Source organism: Primulina tabacum, chromosome 16 (assembly GCF_025594145.1).
Source record: "Primulina tabacum isolate GXHZ01 chromosome 16, ASM2559414v2, whole genome shotgun sequence".
Lineage (NCBI taxonomy): Eukaryota > Viridiplantae > Streptophyta > Magnoliopsida > Lamiales > Gesneriaceae > Primulina > Primulina tabacum.
The window spans coordinates 30,680,162-30,703,660 of NC_134565.1; the positions used below are offsets into that span (position 1 = coordinate 30,680,162).

Sequence of the window (23,499 nt, forward strand, 5' to 3'; positions counted from 1 at the left end):
CTCGATCCATTGGATTATTTGAGGCATACCACTAGCGAATGAGGTTACCTCGAAAATTTTTGAATTTCTATGATTTTTCATATTCCAAAATAATTCGTTAATTTTTAAACTGTGCCACTGGTTTAGATTCAGTTTCCAGAAAGCCCGACACATTCATCAGACTTCAGAGGTATTATGTACATATCTTTTGCATATGGAACATAAGTGAAAAGCTTCTGTATGTAACAAAGAACGCGATCAAAACCAAAGACAGAACAAACTCTAAAGGTGGTTTCTGAGTTCGAATGAATAATAAACCGCTCTGGAGAAGAAGTCCTTCTTGTATCTCAGACATATGACAGCTTCCTCAACTCTCCTCCACTTCTGTTTCAGTGTAATACAATTGCATGTAGCTGTAATAATTTGAAAGAATTGAGGATAAAACGAGTAAAATAAAGGTAAAAGAGGAATATATATCATCTTTGCAACACATGTAGCAGGTGACTTAAAAATGAAGAAACTAGCTCGGGAAATTTTGAAGCTTGAAAAAAACTAAGCTAATGGGCTGGAGAGGTGCAAGCAAAGACTGCAAGATGGAGAAAATTAAAAGTTGGTGAATTAAAATCACGTGCACTTCAACGGAAAATTTATGAAATGTAATTATTTATTTATTTATTTCAGGGCCGATACGAGCAGTCAGGGAAAAAATGAAGTTAAATATTATTTTTGAATAAATGAACTGACAAAGCATTGCAAGCAAGAAATAAGCATATACAAATATTGAAATGCAACCTTTTGTATGCCACTGCTGTACCACAAACTTTGTTAGAGCCGTCAATTCTTGTATATTACCAAGAAAACTACGCGAGATCATCAGTATTTATTTGTTAGATGAGACTCATTCTGACAACCCAAAAAAGAAAAAAACAGCACTCTTCGCTTTGGTTGAATTTTGAGATATAGATAGATGACATCAATTGATCGCAAAATTAATTATGTATGTTCCAGTGACCAAATGACCCATTGTATTGTTGGGTTGTCAGCTTATGTCCTTCCGGCATGGGGACCACCCATTCAGCAGCAGTGTGAAGTGCTGATGAATCGATGGGGCAGTCGGCTTTCGCAAAGCGTGAGGATTCAGGGACACCTGGTTAATGAATGGACTTCCAAGTGAGTACGAAAAGGGACCCAAGTTCCATTATTCGCGAGTCAGGACTTGAAAGCAAGAAAACGTGAGGGAAACAAAACAGCAAGAACAAAAACAAAATGAAAACTTGGAATTGTAAAAGTACCTCAATGAAAAATATGAACTTTTAACATGGAACTTGACGCGTAAGAAAAATATGGAGTTGGTCTCAAAGAACAGAGACTTTATTCTGGTTCAGGTGAATATATTGCATCAAGAAGTAAAAGGAAAAGGAAAAATATGGTAATTGTACTTTCTCGGAGTGAGTTCTACACATTGTCTTTCTATCTTCGTTCAGAGCATATGATTAGTCACAAATAGCCGAGAAAACGTAGGGAAGGGAGCTTTCCTTGCTTAATGAGATCGGGAAATATGCAACATGGCGTTTGCCCTTGTTCATTACTCGATCACTCATGTTTTAGTTGCAGACGTTGCTATCCCAACGTAACCTGTTAATTGTACTTTGAAACGAAGATCATTAAGGAACAAAATCATCTTTACTGCTTGGTTTTCCCTTCACAAGAGACTACATTTTTTGCTTCAGCGTGCTCAAGTGAAAAAGCAGTGAGCAGACTGGATTGCTCCAACTCCTCCATGCCAGACAAGAGATAATCTTCAGTGTCCAGAGTCTTATATCAACAATTCAACTTTGCAACTTTACCTAGCCAATCACTTGGTTATATGGTCAATACAGATTTGATTTGGTCACATCAACAAGGGGAAACTAGGATGGAGCATAAAAAATCAACAATTATCCAAATAAATGCAACAGAGATACATATTTAACTATTCACTGGTGACACAATCAGCTTCCTTGCAATTTTTAACCATGACAATATTTGACTAGCGCAAAATTAAAAGTTGTTGCCTCCATCCCTAGTGCTGTAGCGGCATAAACATCTCCCAATAGAAAAGACACGTGGGTTCAGATGACATAAAAAGTAAAAACAAAAAATCCATCCCCCCAATGTAATAGAAAGAATTAAAAGTTGGCCATAGATATTTACCTGGTCCTACATTTGCTTAAAAAGGAAAATGAGCTCTTCCATGTCAAGTGTATGGCAGCTCAGTTGATAAGCATCTCAGACCCAGTAAAAAAGGGAGGACATTTTTTCATTTGGAATATATTTTTTCCTTCAGTCTCTCCCAAAATTCCAACCCTCTGGGATGAGAATTTACATAAAGCCTTACGAATATTTTCTCTGAACATGACATGAGTGTGCTTAAGGACAACTTTGGATGCACTGCTTTTTCATCTTTGAGCCATGTATAAGTCAAAAGTCTAAGCTTCACCCTCTCAATTGTATAAGACACAAGGGGAGGATGAGTGAGCAAATCAGTCACTGGGTAGCCCAATTCTTTTACAAAATGATTTAGCTTTGTTTCAATGATATCTTTGGTCTGGTTGAGAATTTGAGGAGATACTTTGACCATCGATATGACTTCCTCACGACTCAAACCATTGTTCACTAAACAATCAAATCTCTCTTGAAGTTCCACTCCTTTGCCTCGAAACTCTTTAATGGCTCTTTCCATTTCCTTGGACTTCTCAATAAATCCTAGACTTGACAAAAAATCAGTTTTGATTTCCCTCACTTTTAGAACCCTGCTTGGATCTGGTAGCCGATCAACTCTCCTTCCAAGGATCCATTTCTTCAACACATTAGGATCTTCCTTGATCATTTGACCGAGCCTGCTCTTCCCGCAGTTCAAGGCACCCATTACGCTTCTAACTTTTTTGAGTTCACAGGAGCCCAGCACGAGCGGGTATGAACGAATTATCATACAAATATCTTGAACAGGCATGCCAATTTCAATCAGAAATTCGTGGCACTGATATAAATTATTGATAAACTTTACAATTGGTATCTGAGGAAACTGAAGAAAGACATTTTGTACTTCACTCTTCATGGATCCAAATTTCAACAGGAACCCAAATAGGCAAAAGGTAACAAGTCCAGAGCACTCAAGTAAAAGGTCGGGATGCTGAACAATCAGTTTACCTAATTCATCCTCACTCAAGCCCAACTCACTTAGTAAGCACACAAGCTCAAGCATACATTTCCAGTTGTAGGAATTCTCTTCGGAGATATGGTCTTCAAGCCAGTCAATATGAATTCCTGCATTCTTTAACTTATGCAGAATCTTGACGATTTTCTCATTCATATTTCCCCTCAAAAGATAAGGGCTTGAAGCAATAATCTTAACCACAAGAGACTGTTTTAACCCCAAACCCTGAAAAGATTGAAGCTTTGATTGCAAAACCCCATAATCATACCCAAAAATTTCTGTTGCTTCTTTATAAATCTTTCCTATCTTGTTCCGAGCAATGCCATAATTGCACAAGACATAATAGTTCTCCAACAACAGTAGATCATCATTCAGAAACATTAAATTTCGAGGAAGAAGCTGAGAGTACTCTGAAGACTTCAAACCTATACTCTCAAAGAATGGCTCAAACTCATTAATGGGATGGTACCTCAAGAACCGTGTCAATGACCGGCTCACATCAGCATCGTCAATATCTATCCTCCTCAACAACCCATCAAAAAACTCCGGAGAATTTTTACTCATGTTCTCAGCATCCATAAACTGCAAACCCCTGGTGGAATGCAAGTATTCCAACAAAGCAGCTTGTGCTTCTCTCCTAACTGCACGAGATTTTCTCGCTAGGAAACCAAGGTTTCCAACATTTTTCAAATTAAAATCCCTCTCCGTACTACAAAGCCTAAGGTGTCGTAAAACGTAATACGACCCACTGGAAGAAAGATTAGATTTTGGTGGTCTAAAGTTGTTTTGGGTCAAACACAAAGAAACCCATTTCAAGACATCTCGTCTTCTAGTTTTTTGCACACTATTCATGGCTATTTATCAGATATATGAGATAGACAATGGGTAAAAGCAAAAAAATATTCGCAGTAACACTTGGGTCTTGAAAACTGATGTTCTTACCTTGAAAGGTGTTCGTTATAGTTTTTTCGGTTTAGAGATCCTCGTGTGAAGTTTCCGGGAAAAGGTAGTGCAAATGCAGTGAGACCCATTCATGAATCATGGTGTAGCAGAGCAACTGATTCGTGGGCGAGGGTTTGCTTCATTTCCCTCGCTGCTGAATATTGAAGAGGGAACCCCGGGGGCAATACTGACTTATGGAACACCTTCCGTTATATTTTCATATTCTTTTTTATGGTATAGTTAATATATTTCATTTAGCTAATTTTCGCATATATTTAGCTTTATTCTATATAATATTCATAAATCATTTATCTATGGAATAATTCACAACTCATCTGAATTTCATGACAAAAACTTGTGAGACGGTCTCACGGATCGTATTTGTGATACGGTTATCTTATTTGGGTCATCCACGAAAAAGTATTACTTTTATGCTAAGAGTATTATTTTTTATTGTGAATATCGATAGGGTTGACCCGTCTCACAGATTAGGATCCGTGAGACGGTCTCACATGAGACTCACTCGAATTTCATTTAGCATATTTATCATATCTGTTTTAAATTTTGAATAAGTCACTTATGAGACGGTCTCACAAATCTTTATGACGAGTCAATCCTACCGATATTCACAATAAAAAGTAATATTCTTGGTATAAAAAGTAATATTTTTTCATGGATGATCCAAATAAGATATTCGTCTCACAAAATGCGACTCGTGAAACCGTCTCACACAAGTTTTTGCTTTAAACTTTTGTATTTACTTATTATGAATTCATTTTGTAATTAAAAAACATATTTTTAAAAATAAAACGATTTATTATTACACCTAATTATTTATGACATAGGATATGTTAATATTAATTTCTAAATTTTTAGGTATTAATCTAGTGATAAGAAAATAATAGGCGAGTATAAATAATATTTTTGATAAATTAAATAGGCGAGTATAATACTGTAGAGACCGAAATACCCCACCTCCATTTTTTCCCTATTTCTTTTAAAAAAAAGTTCGGATTTTAGATTATAAATTAATTACCTTCACAATTCGAAATGCATTTCCCCAAATATTTTTTACTTTCCAAAACCAAATATATCTGCTACCATTCTGTAAAATCCTATTTTCTCTTCTTTCTTTTGCAAAAAACAAATCCTATTTTCCATTCATTATTTTTATTTTTTCAAGATTATCATTATTTTCATATTTTCTTCTGGTCTCTCCCTCACCAAAGCTACTGACATCGTTCCTATCTCTTCATACAGCTTCTTCCAACTTATTTTGGCAAAAGATTTTTATAAATATATCCCAGTAAGCCAACACCATTAACGATGGTAAAGCATTCCAAAATTTAACTTGCCTCGATACAATTACTGAACTTGGAAAATAAATTGACCAAAGAATTTCTCGAACAAACACTCAACCGTCCATTGTCGAACCGCTATTCTTGCTTCACATCAACAAAAATGCATTTTGATTTCTTGAATTGGAAAACTATTGTTTTACTACTGGGAGCTTACGTTTTTGAGTTCTTGAATTGGAAAACTATGAAAGTAAAACGCTCATGATCACTTCCTGCCTCATCACCATAGCGGCATGAACATGCAGATCAGCTGGGGAAAATCCAAAAGTTTTAAGGATGGGTGTGAATGAAATATGAGAAGAAGGTAAATGCATTCAAATTAATAATATGACATGTCATTAAGTGCCATGCTTTCATGGAAATCGAGTAGCTATTGCTTTGGCATGTAATAAGGGTAACCCCCATATGCTGTAGGCGATGGTGAGTTATCTTTCCTTACAGCAAATTGGGGATAAGAATACTGTGGCTGAGCTGAGTACGGTGCAGCTGCTGAGGGATTCGTGTAGGAAACAAATCATGCCATAGGTTGGGGATAAGAATAACCAATAAGGGCTCCAGTTTCAGAATATGCTTTCTGTTGATAGCCAGCAATAATATGTACTGGAGCCGGAACCACACCAGCTGGAGTTACTTTGCCTTTGTAATTATCAGCAAGCTTCACCGTGATATTTCTTCCCTGCAACAAGGACATAAAACTTAGTCTTTCCATCTAACCACAACATCCGATTTCATTTTTCGAATTTTAAAAGTTCAACTTTCATTAAAGTTTTATTCATAAAACTCTTGAAGTCTGCGATGCAAGTTAAGTTCATCAACTTCCATATTTCTAAAAGGTTTACTCACTCCAAGTATCTTTTGGGGGTCATCTAAAGCTTTCTTCGCCGCCTCCACAGTCTTGTAAGTAACAAAGCCAAAGCCACTTCATGTAAAAGTGTAAAACAAGTAAATTAATGAGATCTACTAGCAAAAACTATGTACATGAAAAAGAAAATAGTAAATGCCTCTTTACCGTGATTTGCTCCAGTCCTTATCATATGCAACAGAACCCTCCTCTATCTCACCGTGTCTTCCGAAATAGGAAAGCAACATTTCACTAGATGTTTCAGGTGACAAACCTCCAACATAAAGCTTCCTTTGGGCTTGATCAAGAGTAGAACTGCTGCTTTTCAATCCCTCACTTGCAAGGTTACAAGCAGCCATACGACCCTAAGGTAGACAGCTTTGGATATTTTAAACACACATTCAGCACGATATATGTTTTTTTCATTTGTGTCAAAAGAATCATTCTACTCACGTCAATCATCTTGCCAGGTGCTCTAAGTGCTCTCTGAGCTGATTCCATATCTTTAAAGGTGATGAACCCATAACCACGAGACTTTCCAGTTGCTTTGTCATGGATTACAGCACCCTCTTCAATCTCACCGTGTTCTTGAAATGCCTGGACAAATCATCCAAGCAGATAAGTTGTATGGTTTAGGTTACTCTTATACTAAACATAACATCATGAATGGTAAGTTCCTTCAGTGACCAAGAAGTCATACTAAGAATGCAGTTAACAAGAAAACACTAAATACAGTACACAGACACCAAATCACTCACAACACACAAAGTTTCTGAAGAAGTATTCCATGCTAAACCACGAACAAATAGCTTTCGGAGGGCAGGATCAGCACTTGCAACACTTTTAATTTCTTCAGCAACTAGAAGGATATAGTGACCCTCTTCACGCCAAAACATGCAAACAAGCACCCACATACAACGTCAATCCACACAGCACGTCACGAGGAGGAACATGAAAATGGTCGAGAAAATTCCTAACTAAAACACAACTACATCAAATCAAACGCCTGGAAGGAACAACAACGGTTCCAAAAACCCATATTTTATCTCATAAATACAACATATTGAAAGCGGAGATAGAGTAAATACGTAAAACCATAAAGGCACTGAAACAGAGTTACGGTGGCCATTACGCTTTAGAGAGGAGATCGACAAGGTGCGGCTTAGCGAGTGGCTCGAGGAGCGCACGCAATTCTTCGACGGTTGAAAAGGTAGCAATTTCATTTAAATTTGGCAACATCTGCCCGTTTCCGATTTCCTCAAGCTTCCTCTTCTTCATCTCTTCCATTTTTTGAGCCTACCCCTATCTTTTTCTACACAATCTTTCTGCTTCTCCAGTTCACGCGCCTCAGTTCATCCGCCGGGAAAGAGTGCTGCAGCGAGCATATGAATCTCTGTGCGTGTAAGCGCCAGCGGGTAGCTTCGAGCTCGTGGTAAGTCTGAAACTGAAAACCTCAATATTCACATCTTCAGTAGCTAAAATCGCATTTCCAAAATTGGCAAAGAAAAAAGAGAGAATAAATCGCTTGACAATATTTGGAAAACGCTAGTTATTACGTCGAGTAGCCCGGAGCCCGGATAAAGCCAAGTTTGGGCTGCGATAATAGCCCGTCCCAGGAGTTGAATGAAAAAGAAAAAAACAAGAACAAGAAGAACGATAGCCAATAGCCAATAGCCAATAGCCATATTACAATCGTATGCCACTCGAACTTTGGTAGTTTATAAAGGATGCAGTTTATAGCCGTTTAGCCTTTATAGCCGTTTATGCTGTTGATATAATATTTCGAATGAACTTCATGGTACGTGTATAATGTTTTCTTTTAAGAAATGTTTTCTCCATCGTTTTAGTCACATGGATATAAGAAAAATTCTCTCAGAAAATTTCTCTCAGGATATGTTAGAGAAAATGTGAATAAAATGGAAATGTGAATGGAAATGTGGTTGTCCCACGTTGGTAAGCTTGGAGAAAGGTTTTCCTCCTTATTAGTTCTAGTGTGGACTAAGGGTTTGGGCCCCAAGGGGTACCAAAGATTTTAGAAGGGGAGAGACGCTACTAGGCTAGGTCTCGGTGAATTAAACACACGCGCGCGCCCGGCCCGGCCCGGCCCGGTGGGGTCTTTGATACCGATACCCAAAGGAGAAATGCTGTGGATGCATGGAATCACAGCGATTTCTTATGCAGGAATTACATCCTAAATGGACTTGATGACACACTTTATAGTGTCTATTGTTCAGTAAAGACTGCAAAGGAATTGTGGGATTCCTTGGAGAAGAAGTACAAGACGGAGGATGCGGGTATCAAGAAGTTTGTTGTTGGAAAATTCCTAGACTTCAAAATGACCGACTCCAAAACCGTGATTAGCCAAGTGCAGGAATTTCAAATCATTCTTCATGACTTGCTTTCTGAGGGAATGTTATTGAATGAGCTCTTCCAAGTAGCAGCGCTCATCGAGAAGTTGCCGCCTATGTGGAAGGACTTCAAAAACTATCTCAAGCACAAGCGCAAGGAAGTGAAACTCGAAGATCTAATCGTGAGACTTAGAATCGAGGAAGACAACCGAAACTCTGAGGCCAAGACATATAAAAGGGCTATGGAATCTGAGGCTAAAGCAAATCTAGCGGAATCAAGTACTAGTCACAAGAGAAAGCGACCGAACAATGACAAGAAACAAGGAAAATCCAAGAAGTTCAAAGGGGATTGCTTCAATTGTGGCAAGCCGAATCACATGGCCAAAGATTGTCGTCTTCCAAAGAGAGACAATAAAAAGCAGAAACAAAGGCAAGCAAATGTCGTCGAAGAACGGTATGTACCAGTTGATATTTCGCAACTTGATTTATCTGCTGTTGTATTTGAAGCCAACTTGGTGGACAATCCAAGAGAGTGGTGGATAGACACCGGATCTACTAGCTACATTTGTGCCGAGAAGGAGATGTTCTCATCCTACTCTCCCAGCAGTGAAAGAAAACTATTTATGGGAAACTCTACAACGTCTGATGTCGTAGGAGTTGGAGAAGTAGTGCTGAAGATGACTTCAGGCAAAGAAGTAATGCTCAAGAATGTACTGCATGTGCCAGACATTCGGAAGAACTTGGTTTCTGGCTCTTTGTTGAGTAAGGCCGGTTTTAGGCTTGTGTTCGAATCCGACAAATTTGTGTTAACCAAGAGTGGTGTTTTTATAGGAAAAGGGTACCAAGATAGTGGTCTCTTTAAGATGAATGTAATGAATGTTATCCGCCAAGAGGCGAAGAATAAAGCTATAAATTCTGCGTACTTGATTGAAAGTTCAAATTTATGGCATGAAAGATTGGGACATGTTAACTTTAACACGTTGCAAAGACTTGCAAACCAAAATGTAATACCTACATTTAAAAAAGATCCACAACACAAGTGTGAGATCTGTGTTGAAGCAAAAATGGCTAAGGTTCCTTTCCATTCGGTAACGAGAAGTACTACGCCGCTTGAGTTAATCCATACTGATATATGTGATTTAAAATATGTACAAACTCGAGGTGGGAAAAAGTACTTCATAACATTCATTGATGATTGCACAAGGTTTTGCTATGTCTATTTATTGAAAAGCAAAGATGAAGCAATAGAAACATTCAAAGCTTATAAGAATGAAGTCGAGAATCAACTCAGTTCAAAGATCAAAATGATAAGAAGTGATCGAGGTGGAGAGTATGTAGCTCCATTTGAAGAATTTTGTGCAAAATCTGGCATAATTCATCAAACTACAGCCCCATACTCACCTCAATCAAACGGAGTAGCAGAACGCAAGAATCGTACTCTTAAGGAGATGATGAATGCGTTGTTGATAAACTCAGGCTTACCCCAAAACTTGTGAGGGGAAGCGATTCTCTCAGCGAACTACATTCTCAATAAAATACCACTCAAATGAAACAATGAGACTCCATATGAGAAATGGAAAAAGCGTAAACCATCTTACAAATACCTCAAAGTGTGGGGATGTTTGGCTAAAGTAGAAATACCAAAGCCAAAACAAGTTAAGATTGGGCCTAAAACAATCGACTGCATCTTCATTGGATATGCAACTAATAGTAGTGCATATCGCTTCTTAGTGCACAAATCTGAAGTTCCTGATATCAATGAGGGAACGATAATTGAATCAAGGAACGACGTATTCTTTGAAAATATGTTTCCTTGTAAAGAAAGGAAAGAATCCCGTCCTAAACAAAAGACCTTATGAAACTTCGATTGCACCCGTTCAAGGCAATGAAGATATAAGGCGCAGTAAGAGAGCAAGGGTTGAAAAGTCATTTGGTCCCGATTTTCTAACATACTTGTTAGATAATGAACCAAGAACTATTCAAGAGGCTCTATCAAATCCAGAAGCTCCTTTCTGGAAAGAAGCAATCAAAAGTGAAATAGATTCCATAATGTACAACCACACATGGGAGTTAGTTGATCTTCCTCCGGGTTGTAAACCTTTAGGATGCAAGTAGATCCTTAAAAGGAAATACAAAGAAGATGGATCTATAGACAAATATAAAGTTCGATTGGTTGCCAAAGGGTTTAGACAACAAGAGGGATATGATTTCTTTGACACATACTCTCCAGTTACGAGAATCACATCCATTCGTGTTCTCATAGCCATTGCAGCGTTGCATGACCTTGAGATTCATCAAATGGATGTTAAAACAGCCTTTCTAAATGGAGTATTGGAAGAAGAAATCTATATGGAACAACCCGAGGGGTTTGTTGTACCCGGACAAGAGAAAAAGGTGTGTAAACTTGTCAAGTCTCTATACGGACTCAAACAAGCACCTAAACAATGGCATGAAAAATTTGATACCACAATGATACCAAATGGTTTCAAAATCAACGAATGTGACAAGTGCGTCTACATTAAAGGAAATGAAAATGTATATGTAATTGTTTGCCTTTATGTAGATGACATGTTAATCATGGGAAATAATCATGAGTTGATCATGAATACTAAGAAAATGTTAAAAAAACATTTTGATATGAAAGACTTGGGGTTATGTGATATAATATTAGGGATTAAAATCTCTAGGAATTCTGAAGGAATTATATTATCACAAACTCATTATGTTGAAAAGGTTCATGAAAGGTTCAAGGCACTCGACAATCCTTCGGCAAGAACACCTTTAGATTTGGGTGTTTATTTAACAAAGAATCGAGGAGAACCTATTGATCAACTAGAATATGCAAGGATAATCGGTAGTCTAATGTACTTGACTAGTTGTACCCGACCAGATCTTGCATATTCCGTAAACAAGTTAAGTAGGTTTACAAGCAATCCAAATAAGGATCATTGGAAAGCCTTGACGATAGTGCTTGGATATTTAAAATACACCATGAACTTTGGATTGATATATACGAAATATCCAGCAGTATTGGAAGGATACTGTGATGCAAATTTGATATCTGACACAAAAGACTCCAAGTCCACAAGTGGATATGTGTTCACGATTGGTGGAGGAGCGGTGTCGTGGAAATCTTCTAGGCAAACATGTATAGCTCGATCCACGATGGAATCCGAGTTTATTGCTTTGGACAAAGCAGGAGAAGAAGCCGAGTGGCTAAGAAACTTCCTAGAAGATATTCCTTGTTGGAATTAACCAGTGTCTTCTATTGTTATTCATTGTGATAGTCAATCAGCAATAGGAAGAGCACAAAGCAGTATGTACAATGGTAAGTCTCGACATATTCGTCGGAGACATAATACCATAAGACAATTGATCTCAAATGGGGTTATTTCTGTTGAATATGTGAAATCAAAGGAAAACCTAGCGGATCCGTTTACTAAAGGTATAAATCGAGATCAATTGTACAAACTAATAAGGGGAATGGGCTTGAAAGTCACAAAATAAAAATGTTTATAGCGGTAACCCAACCTTGTGAATTGGAGATCCCAAAACCTTGGTTCAATGTGAAAACTAAGTTATAAACATTGGTTGAATACTTGGAAACAATGAAGGCTCATTCCTGAAACGTCCAAGTAAAATGTACCTGCAACATGTGGTGAGGTTAAAATTTTTTTTTAATGATTCCTATACCTAAGAGGTAGAGTATGGCAGGATACTCTTGATATGAGATCACCTATATAAGTGAGAAGTGATGGCCGCCTCAAGAACACTTATGAATCTAAGATATGGTCCAGGGCCGAAATGGACACAACATGAGAACAAAATATGTTAGAGCTATTGTTGTGTAAATGCTGTTGACTTGGTTTACATAAACGGTTGAATGGTTCAAGACATCGCGTCACCAAGCAACTAGTAAATCCGATAGTATTTTATTACGGAAGGTTCAAAGCCAAAAGCTACCTTTCCCGATGCAATAATAGTTCAAAAGAACTTTCAAATGGATTTGCATACATGCATAAATTTCATTCATGTGGGGGATTGTTAGAGAAAATGTGAATAAAATGGAAATATGAATGGAAATGTAGTTGTCTCATATTGGAAGCTTAGAGAAAGGTTTTCCTCCTTATTAGTTCTAGTGTGGACTAAGGGTTTGGGCCCCAAGGGGTACCAAAGATTTTAGAAGGGGGGAGACGCTACTAGGCTAGGTCTCGGTGAATTAAACACACGCGCGCGCCCGCCCGGCCCGGCTCGGTGCGGTCTTTGACCAATATTAATCTTTTTGGACCAAAATTGTTTGAAGGAATAAATTTTGTTGGTGTCCAAACAGAAGCTGGTGCGCCCTTGCGCGTGTTCTTGCGCGGATGCGCGCATTCTTGCACGCGAACAGAAGGCAGCGCGCGGCCGCGCATGATGTCGCGTAGCCGCTGCGCGCCACACTGGTTTTTCAAAGTACGCGGACAGAACATGGCGCGCGGCCGCGCCACTTCTCGCGCGGGTGCGTGCGCACCGCTGTGCGGAAGAAGAACAAGGCGTCCTTTCACCGAAACAAGATGGCTACTCATCAAAAGTTGCATCTTTGCACGAAATATTGTGTTCATTCAAGACAATCTTTGATGCTCTATATATATCCCTTACATGCATTCATTTACATACTTTTTTTTGCATCGAATTTCTTCTCCATATTGCTGCAGATTTTCGTTCATACATACTTGAAAGATCTTGCATTTCTCTGTTCGTCGAAGTCTAGAGTTTGTTGTGCTAGTACTCTAGATAGGAGTCGTTGTATCTTAGGGACGATTGCCGTTAACGTAAAGCACTTGTGTACGAGCAATATCGTCTTGCGAATAAAGGATTTATCCTTGCCTCGACTTAAAGAATCGTTGCTGTTTCCAGGATTTCGAGAAGGACATTTCCAGAATTTCGTGAAGGACACCAGGTTTCAAATAACAGGATACAATGAAGATATTATCTATTTGTGGTGACTAAATCAAATCAGAATCTGAATGCTTTTCTTGAACTAATAATGTCATATATATAGAAATGAAACATTGATTCAAAACGGTCGCGACTGTTCATAAAACAATGCACCCTTTCATGAAAACGTATCATGAAACAATGTTTTGTTTCCAAAGAGTTGCCTTATGAAAAATTGATCTAACATATGCTCCATGATATTTATCACTGAAACATTAATTTAAGTATGTTTTGATATCTTGGTTCGACATTGGTTTTTGTAAAGTATAAATGTAATTATTTTCTAATAATTGAGATCATGTTTTTTTAAACATATTAAGTTGTTTAATAAAGTTGGTCAAGTTGGCTGTTCGAAAATGAAGTCAACCAATTACACTTTTTGAAGCCTAGTCATATGTGATCTCCAATTCGAAGGACAAACTCAACATCTGTAAACAACATATGAATGTCATAACTGAAAATTGGACGGTGTTGCGAAAAATGCCAAAAAAATAGTTATTCTCCAAGAATTGCCAAGTTAAATGTGTGTGTGTTCTATAGGATGCATACATACTAGAAGAAGAGAGCAATACAAGTATACATCATGACTCTAACTCTTGAATTTTGTGGTTTTTTGTTGTATGACACAGAATTTGGACTGTACTAGATACATTTGTTTATGTTTTAAAAATAGAAGCCTATGTTTTATAATTTGGTCTTTTTTGGGTTGTATCTAGCTTATCTCGGATGGGAAAATCATATCATCATCACAACTTTCTAAATTCACAATTTCTGGATCGTCAAGCATGGTAGTTGGAATGTTAAAACTAGGACATTCGTCGTTCTGATCTCTCGACTCCATGAGAGTTGGTGTAGTTTTTTGTTGCCGATCAAGCATCATTTTCAACTGTTTGGCTTGCTCTTCAATCCTCATCTGTAAGACTCGTTGAGACTATTCCAGAGAAAGGGAGAAAAAAATGGCAATTTCAATTTTTGTCCAATAACGAAACCAAAGTTCTCATTTGAATGTCTGAGTACTTGGAGCTACCTCTAGCTGCTCATGGAGACGCTTTTGGACATCTAATTGTATTTGCAATGCTTCCTTCAGTTGCACTCCTCTGCAAAACAATATTGGACACATATTGAGATACAAAAACAGGACAGAATGTTTAATTGTTCAGGTACCATCACATTGACATAAAGTTAATCCTCAAGAAAATGATAATTTCGAGATGACAAAATTTCATATTGCACAGCATGACAATCTTACCCTTTGATGTCGATCTGTGAAGCACTATTTGTACTAGTTTTCTTCTCAGATTTTCCTGCAGGATCTGAAAAAGAAGTTCATCATATTTATGTACAATCTTCAGTGTTTGTTCTTCATTCAGGTTTACTGAGATTTTTAAGAATTTGGCTCCTTTCTTTGTTTTTTGCCATCAGACAAATCACAAATGTACTTATCGGTGTTTCAAATCGTTATAGCTTAGTGAAGTGCTAGAGATGTTAGAAACATTCTAAATTCTGATAATTCTTGAGGTCGTCGAGGCATAAAAGTCAACATAAAACAAAAGCAATGCATGTTTTTTCTGAAGATCAACTATAGTTGCCTTCATATGAGTAATATTATTTTCTCTACAAACAGTACTAAAGCAGATTTTAACTTACCTTCCACTGATTCTGGTACATACTTTGCATTTCGATATTTCTACAACGAAAATAAAGAACAAAACCAGAAGATCTGGTTCAGAAAACCTAAGTATAAAACAATCAGAGCTCAAGGAAGTGACTTGATTTAATTTGTACCTGTAGATGGCTTTTTACATGAAATATGGTAAGGCCTTCGGTATCCATAAGCGTCAGTATTGCCTTTGGTGTCGCCTCTATGTTAGAAAGAGCATCAAATTTATCACATGGAAAGGAGCTTTTACCAAAAACGATTTAGGTGGCTAATTCAGGGATCACTTACTGCCATGACCCCCAAGTCGATTCACACACTCAACAAATCGATCGTGAAGTTCTTGAGTCCACCTGATTCGAGCCTTGCTTGTTGAAACAGCTCCGGGTGACAAAGAATTACCATTATTCGATCTTAAATTCTTCGTAAGTGCAGAATGAGATGAATAAATATTTTGTGACACCTGTGAAAGATGTCATAAAAAATGACCCAAGGGCCGTTTCATCAAATGAAGACAACAAGTGAATTCTGGAATACTTACTCCAAGATCTTGATTTGCATCGAATGGAACAGAAGGGCTTCTCCTATCTGTATCATCAAGTTCACCCAATAGCTTGTTTTTCAGACGTAGTAGCTGTTCATCCACAGAAAAGCTTCCAAATGGATCGTTATACAAACCTTCGCGCCTTATCGACAAGCTGTTGCTAGGTTGAAAATCGGGTTCGTTTCTTGCTGGTGCATACCCCATGAAGCCATCACCAGACTCTTGGTATACCGGTATTTTCGTGTAAGAATTATTGAATTGTTGGGAGCAAAAAGTGGAGTTCTTCTCTTGGGAACCAAATTCTGATAAGCCCATGTAAATTTCGGTAGCATAAAAAGGAGGAACGACCTGCGATCCTAACCTGCTGATCTTGGTGTTGGATGAATTATCAGGCCAAACCATCTGCCGCTGAGTGACATTTTCTGTTGCTGTCAATTGATTTTGAAGTTCCGTCGGCGCAGATTGGTACTGAGCTCCATAAATTTGAGGCAAATAATCTGGAAATTCCGTTGTAAAACCACTAGAAAACCCATCAAACTGATGTATCCCCTTCATTTATCAAGTGATATATGAGCTGAAAATTGAGCAAAAACTTTGCTCCAAAGGCCAACAATAACAGAACGAAACTATATTCAAATCTTTACGTCTTATTGGTTTCTTTCCTCGATTGTACGAGATTGCAGCAGGTACATGGCACACTAGAAATGTTTCATTTTCAGGTATCTGTCAAGAAATTAAGCCTTTTTAAAAAAGTATATATATCCTACGAAGTCTTCAAATATAAGAATGAATATGTCAACTATTCAAATGCATCACTTTAATTATTCCTAGCCGGATAGGAATGAACAAAGTCATTAACAATGCCAGACTAAATAAAGTGGTAAAATAATAAATTTTATAGTCCTCAACAACATTTACAGTTGCCAAAAAAAAAAAAAAAAAACTTTGTTTTTTCCATCGACATGTTTAAATATTTTTCTATAAACCCTTTTCCTTGGAGGGTTTTAATTGGGAAATAATTGAAAGAATATTGTTTAGCCTGCACCTACTAAATATCTAAGTCACTTATAAAAAATATATATATATAAAAATTTAAGATACGACAACACGATCAAATTATATATATTTTATTTAAAAAAATCTCGGGCTAATTATTTGTTGTAATATGAGCAGTTGTTTTCTCGGAATGATGGTATATGACATAAAAATGATAAAGTATCATATTATATAAGCACTTCCGTGGAAAAAATATCGAAACTGAAATAAAAAATGAAATTAGTTCATGTTAGTTGTCTAACATCGGTTGGATAAAATACCTGGGAGTTGTATATATGGTCTTGAACAATCATCCCTCATTGAGCTAGTTTTTTAGGTTGAGTTATATCCAAATTCCAATGTTAACAGTTCCTATACTTTTGTGCATATGATGAAAATATAAATTAAAAATGACAAGAATAATTTTTAACCGGTCGTCCTAGCAACCGATGAGTGCTAACAAACGAAAGCCAACGAACAAAAAACATTAATATTCAATATCATGTTATTACATAATTAAAGCTAGAAATTAAACATAAAGAACTAATAGCTTAATGTTCGAGGTTGCAAACATTATCTTAATTTAATTCCATATAACATCGATAATAAAATAAAATAAAATAAAATTTAAGTGATTTCTTTAGCAATCATCATTTGAGTTTTCGATACGAGTCATATAACTGACACATGAGAGTTTATTTTATTTATATAGAGTAATTAGACGTTAATTCCTAGTATATATGTAAGATAAATCCATAATAGGGATGGATAAATGTGGAAAAAAGAAAAGGCGAGTAACTTATCAATCCATACTGTTATATATTTTATTGTGAACCTGTGTTTTTTTTTTAATCATAACTTGTCGAGGACGCATGGTGATTCATGAATGAGAAGAGACGTGGTTTTTGTTGGGTTTTGAAATGTTGACAATTTTAGTTTTGATGATGTTATCATGTTTATAACATATTTACTCAGATGTGTAGTTGCTTGTTCAATTTGGAAGTCAGAGGTTGTTGAAACAAAATTCTAGTTATCTTAGTTTCTGGCGAGTTGAAGTATTTCGATCACATCTCATATATCGGTGATTCACATGACCAGCTGCCAAAACAGTTAAACATGCAACTCAAATTGCTACAAATATATTCAGAAGTCAAGTTCTGAATCAGAGTGTAATAGGACGAATATTCGCATCGAAGTTATTGACTCTGCACTCATATTATTAAGTAGAGCAAAATTTTATTTTCCAAATAATAAAATATCACAAAACTCCTATGAGACTATCTCACGAATTAATTTTGTGAGACGGATATCCGACTCGACCCACGAATAAGTGTTATTTTTATGTCAAAAATATTAATTTTCGCTGTAGATATAGACCGGATCGACCGATCTTACGGATATAAATCTACGAGACCATCTCACAATAAACATGCTCCAAAAATAAAAAATATATATTTAGACCATGCACCGATCTCTTTGTTAACTCTCAATTAAAAATGTTATTTTTGACACATGACAAAATCAAGTCCACCGGGAAATAACGTGTTCGTAGATTCTTATGCTATGTTCATTGCATTTTCATAAAAACGAGAAGAAGAAAAGAATCGAATTGCATGTAAAAAGAATAAACTTGGAATCTCCCCTTATTGGAGGATTCAAACTCTTTGTTTCTGGTCTGATTTGTTCCCAAATATCAAAATCGATTCAAGAATTAGATGCTTTACTTTCGAGGTTCAAACTATATTAGTGGCAAAGAATCAGATTTTCTTTGACATTGTTACTCAATAATGCAAATTATAGTAAAATGTTTATACATTCGGCTTTTTAGCAAGAAGAATATGGCGTTAAAATTAGATCCGTTGGCTAAATATTGTGCAAGATACATTAACGACTAAAAGAACCTCAAACACCAACTAGCAATCCAGATATTAATCTGACCGTTGTATATTCATTATTTAGAGCCTTATAAATAATATTCAAAAATTGCTGTTAAGCTTTCATTCAAAAATTGCTATTAAGCTTTCATAATTGTCATTTAGAGCATCTTCAGTGTGACCGTTAGATTAAAGATTTTGCTCACTTTGAATATTCTTTTAGCAATGCATCGAGATTTATTTTCTTACACAATTCCCTTCCTCATTTTCTCACCAGATTGGTTTGGAAGGGAAAGAATCAGGGCTATCTACAAGAAGTTCCCTACTTGGTTCTCCACTTATCGGGTAAAATCTGGCCACCTCGTCTTCTTTATTATCATCACGATCAACTCTTGTGATTAAGCTGGACGCCGCACCTGACTTAGAAGACCAGTGATGTTGATCATGATCAGATTCGTCGTAGTCTTGATATTCGGTCGTGTTCAATTGTCCGGTAGTTTTGAATTTCTGAAGCCTGGGGTGTGTTGAGTTAAATAGAGAACCAAAAGAAGATGTCGGGCTTCCACCACCACCACCTAGAATTCGTGTTGAGGCCTGTCCTCCTTGTTTTCCTTGCTTTTTCTTTGCACCCATATGCCATTTCTTAAGGGCTTTGGACGTTTGTTCGTCGACGATGGATTGCTTCATATGTGATCCCATCTGTTTTTCAGCCAAGAAATAGTTGAAGTGGTCAATATTATAAAATGATGTTAGTTGAAGCAGGAAGACTAAAGCTTCATTTTCTTTAATATATTTGGGGGCAGGGCATGAACTTAAATTTCAACAGACGCAAACATTGGGTGCAGTAGAAAATCGTTACATTTATGCTTGCAAAAGCTTAGATTTAGAGGAATGAAAACTGAATCTTTAATTTCAAAAGTATCCAAACAACTAGATTAACTTTAAAATCAAACTCCTGATTTTATGTCACTCAATCCAAATGTAAGCTCTTTCATTTCTTCCGAACACAAGTGAGGTCGGATGATCGATGGAAAGGTTCTACTGCATTCTTATACAATTCCCTTCCTCATTTTCTCACCAGATTGGTTTGGAAGGGAAAGAATCAGGGCAATCTACAATAAGTTCCCCACTTGATTCTCCACTTATTAGATAAAATCTGGCTAACCATGAGTGTTGAAAATAATTTAAAATTTTTTTGCAGCAAAATATTGATAAAGAGTCCCACAATTTTGGATGATCTTGAAAATGACTTATTTTCAATTCCAGAATCATACTTATCAGTTTGTTGATATAGTGGGTAGAAAAACATCAACATCTTACTCCAAGAGGTATTTCTTATCTCTTGATTACTTAGTTCAAATCCTTTTACGTCGTTCTATATGTATTATTCTGTTTAATTCATTTATACTTAATATGATAGAGTATATTATTGAAAGTTCTTACCATGAATCCTCATCCATATTTTCCAAACAGTATGTTGTTTGGCGTGACGGCTGGATTAGAAACACAACAACTTCTCCACCATAAAGTGCAATATGAAGGTGAAACGTCTTTAAAAAATTTATTTGGTTTATCGGTACAATTTATGTTTATATCCTATGATAATTGCCTAACTTCATACAATTTAAAGATGAGGTGAAAAAGAACAGCTCAGAGAGTTCACGGAAAAAATATAAGACCTTCTCAGTTCAGGAGCGTCGACAATATATTGATAAAGTTTTGGAAAATCAGAAGAAAAGAAAAGCTGTTGATTTCCATCCTACCACGGCTCAAAAAGCGCACAAACAAAAATGTGATGGGTTGCTCAAGGCTTTACGAAATCTAGGTATCTATCAACGTCAAATGTAAAATTGTTATCAATAATATTTTAAAGATATATTTGTATTTAACACTTATAATTTATATTTATTTATTATTGTTGTTAGATCGATCAACACATGAGTCGACAATGCTTCAGCCACATGAGCTACATCCGATGCATATATGTTGTTACAATTCACCAACAGCTGACCAAGTTGCAGCAATTTAGATTGAAGGAAACAATCCTAATATACCATATGATAGATATATTGTTATCCATGGACATAATGATGATTATCATAGAATTAAACACTATTTCGGATGTTATGATCCATTACAATATCCACTTCTTTTTCCACTAGGAGAAAATGGTTGGCACAATATTCCGAAATATCTAACCGGTTTCAAGTATATGTGGCAACAAACAAACTTCCACAGGAGAAACTACTTTTTCAGTCCATTGAAGATATGCTTAACCAGGAACAACAAGGTACTTTTATTATTTTTTTTTGCGTTACTATGTGTAATCTATATTTTCTAAGCTTATTGATACCATTGATATATGTTTGAGCACCGATCTATAATTAAAACTAATTAAACCAAAAAAATGCTAATATGTTATTTGTGCAATTAATCATTTTCACATTTATTAATGTAAATTACAAAGTATTGACGTTGAATTTGAATTTAAATGTTTACACCAACATTATATTTTCTAAGCTTATTGATACCATTGATATATGTTTGAGCACCAATCTATAATTAAAACTAATTAAACCAAAAAAATGCTAATATGTTATTTGTGCAATTAATCATTTTCACATTTATTAATGTAAATTACAAAGTATTGACGTTGAATTTGAATTTAAATGTTTACACCAACATTGCATGTGTTGCTTGCGCAAATAACATTTGATATTAAAAATTTAATAGCTTTTTTATTCTAATGATGTTTCATTGTTATCTTCATTTTATCATAGGTATCAGTAAAGAAAGGTTATTTTCCGAATTCAAACACTTGAAGCTTTTCTTCTTCCTTGTCTTCAAATTAAATACCTTTGTTTCAATGGCTGATTCAGAAGTATCTTCTATTACTTCTCTGCAACCAAATCAAAAGGCTACTACGCTCGTGCTTAAGGTTCTTCGACAAGGAAACAGCCTATTTTCAAAGGCAAATTCGAAACCAATCCGGAAGATTATATTTTTGGATGAAGAGGTATTATTAATATTTTTTTATGAAAACTTCTAAATATGTGATTCTAGCACTGTGTGAAGTATATTTACATGGTTTTTTTCCACTTCATAAACAGTTCATTGGTTTATCTTTTTTTGGTTCTTATTGTTATTCATATATTGCTTGAGCTATACTAATCACGAGTCCTCATCACTATATAGATTATATTATATAAACACTGGCAGAATATTCGTTACAATTTAAAGTTCTAAAAAAATTGGAGGTGTATATTTTGTCTTCTAAATTGACTGATATCACATTTTTTTAGTTTTTTTCCGTTTTGAATTCCCTTATTTGTTGCAGGGTACTATGATATATGGGATTGTTTTTGCCAATGCCATGCAATATTTCCATGAACAACTCAAGTTCAACAGAAGTTACCTCATATCTAATCCAGACATAAGGGAAATAAACACTAATTTCCCGAATATCAATCCGAAAATTGAGCTGGTCCTACAAAACAATACAACAATCACAGAAACAGATAATATTATCAGTTTCTCTAACTACACTTTCAGTTTTTGTGAGTTTGGGGACATTAAGAAATCTTCACAAGATGCTCAACCACTCGGTAATTCTCAACAATCATTTGATTTTTAAATATATCATTTATTTTATTTCTATAACTAATTAATGTCTGTTATTTATTAGATGTCATAGGTGTCATCATGAAAGTCAAGCAATTGATCCAGTTTCGTAGGGATGACAACAGCACAGACTGCAGGAAGAGAAGTCATATTGATGAACCTTCTGTGCGTACAACCATTTTATTACATTTCGATTCTTTCAAAAAATATGTTATATTGTCGTACTTTTTCTCAGACATGATACTGTTACAATAAATTTGTGGGACGATCTCGCCTTCAATGAAGGCCAATGATTAGAGGAAATGGTGAATGAGAAGCCAATAATTGCTTTCTCAAATATGAAAAGACAACCTTACCAAGGTATTGTCGATTTTATTATAAATGTATTGATCAATAACTTAAAATACTCACTTCTCGATTTTTTTCCACAGACATAGTTCAATTAAAATCCACATATACTACTACGATATATCTAAACTCACCATGCACTGAATCAGAGAACTTAAATTTATGGTGAGCAAACTGAATTCTATTATTTCCCCGAGCATCAATATTTTAATTTGTACTGCATCCCTATTGCAATTTAGAATGAATCAAGTTAATAAAAGTGTTGTATAATTTAATCTATGAAAAAAACATATTGATTACGTAATAACAAGTCGAAAATTCACTTTTGTTGAAACATCTTATAATATCATTTTTTTTACTAATACTTCTTGTTGTTTTTGACAAACAGGCTTAACTCGGGTTTTAAAGACCACAATCTCGATAATTTGTGGCTGGCTACTAAACTGAAATATTCTAAAGAATCACCATCAATCAATTGCTCAATGAACGCAAACGTTTAACCGAGGTAAGAGAAAAATTTCACAATTTTTCCCTTTTATTACGCTAAATGTTTCTCCCATTTATCCAAAACACTAGTTTTATTTGGTTTATCGAATGTATCGATCTTATGTTCTAATGAACTAAAACACATACTACTCTTTCAAAGGATACGTACTTGAAGTTGAAAACAGATTTAACCCTTGGTATGAAGCTTGTAACAATTGTTCGAGGGAAATTATTAAAACAAAAGATGCGACAACTTGTACCAAATGCGTTCATATACTTGCCGAAGTAGTGCC

The 23,499-nt window shown here is 35.9% G+C and overlaps 3 protein-coding genes and 1 pseudogene across 5 annotated transcripts; 1 reads left to right on the forward strand and 3 right to left on the reverse strand.

Annotated features, from left to right (window-relative positions):
• Positions 1-196: 196 nt before the first annotated feature.
• LOC142529368 (transcription termination factor MTEF18, mitochondrial-like) lies at positions 197-4,329 on the reverse strand. Of its 3 annotated transcripts, none has more exons than XM_075634892.1 (2): positions 2,173-4,329; positions 197-392 (listed from the first exon to the last, which is right to left on the reverse strand). In XM_075634892.1, the coding sequence occupies exon 1, from the start codon at positions 4,025-4,027 to the stop codon at positions 2,279-2,281; it is 1,749 nt and encodes a 582-aa protein (XP_075491007.1). In that variant the 5' UTR covers positions 4,028-4,329; the 3' UTR covers positions 197-392; positions 2,173-2,278. The 3 variants fall into 3 exon arrangements, with proteins under 3 accessions (XP_075491007.1, XP_075491006.1, XP_075491005.1); XM_075634891.1 differs by lacking the exon at positions 197-392 and adding an exon at positions 1,277-1,755; XM_075634890.1 differs by lacking the exon at positions 197-392 and adding an exon at positions 1,277-1,826.
• Positions 4,330-5,403: 1,074 nt separating this feature from the next.
• Positions 5,404-7,788, reverse strand: LOC142529923 (UBP1-associated protein 2C-like; annotated as a pseudogene).
• Positions 7,789-14,124: 6,336 nt separating this feature from the next.
• On the reverse strand, positions 14,125-16,651 carry LOC142529038 (myb family transcription factor PHL6-like). Its single transcript, XM_075634399.1, has 8 exons — positions 16,487-16,651; positions 15,840-16,416; positions 15,590-15,761; positions 15,427-15,503; positions 15,289-15,328; positions 14,891-14,954; positions 14,669-14,738; positions 14,125-14,572 (listed from the first exon to the last, which is right to left on the reverse strand). Exons 2-8 carry the CDS (start codon positions 16,395-16,397, stop codon positions 14,354-14,356), a joined length of 1,200 nt encoding a protein of 399 aa, XP_075490514.1. The 5' UTR covers positions 16,398-16,416; positions 16,487-16,651; the 3' UTR covers positions 14,125-14,353.
• Positions 16,652-21,563: 4,912 nt separating this feature from the next.
• On the forward strand, positions 21,564-22,886 carry LOC142530157 (replication protein A 70 kDa DNA-binding subunit B-like). The gene is made up of 5 exons (XM_075635950.1): positions 21,564-21,767; positions 22,089-22,356; positions 22,437-22,537; positions 22,608-22,732; positions 22,804-22,886. The coding sequence occupies exons 1-4, from the start codon at positions 21,618-21,620 to the stop codon at positions 22,611-22,613; spliced, it is 525 nt and encodes a 174-aa protein (XP_075492065.1). The 5' UTR covers positions 21,564-21,617; the 3' UTR covers positions 22,614-22,732; positions 22,804-22,886.
• The last annotated feature ends 613 nt before the right edge of the window (positions 22,887-23,499 follow it).

Bases quoted from the DNA above. Each gene is read 5' to 3' on its own strand.
- LOC142529368 (XM_075634892.1), bottom strand. From the start codon at position 4,027: ATGAATAGTGTGCAAAAAACTAGAAGACGAGATGTCTTGAAATGGGTT.
- LOC142529038 (XM_075634399.1), bottom strand. From the start codon at position 16,397: ATGAAGGGGATACATCAGTTTGATGGGTTTTCTAGTGGTTTTACAACG. The intron at 15,329-15,426 runs GTACAAATTAAA...TTTTCGTTGTAG, and splicing joins ATGTAAAAAGCCATCTACAG to AAATATCGAAATGCAAAGTA. The intron at 14,955-15,288 runs GTAAGTTAAAAT...CTTCTTTTTCAG, and splicing joins TGTACCAGAATCAGTGGAAG to ATCCTGCAGGAAAATCTGAG.
- LOC142530157 (XM_075635950.1), top strand. From the start codon at position 21,618: ATGGCTGATTCAGAAGTATCTTCTATTACTTCTCTGCAACCAAATCAA. The intron at 21,768-22,088 runs GTATTATTAATA...TATTTGTTGCAG, and splicing joins TTATATTTTTGGATGAAGAG to GGTACTATGATATATGGGAT. The intron at 22,357-22,436 runs GTAATTCTCAAC...GTTATTTATTAG, and splicing joins ACAAGATGCTCAACCACTCG to ATGTCATAGGTGTCATCATG.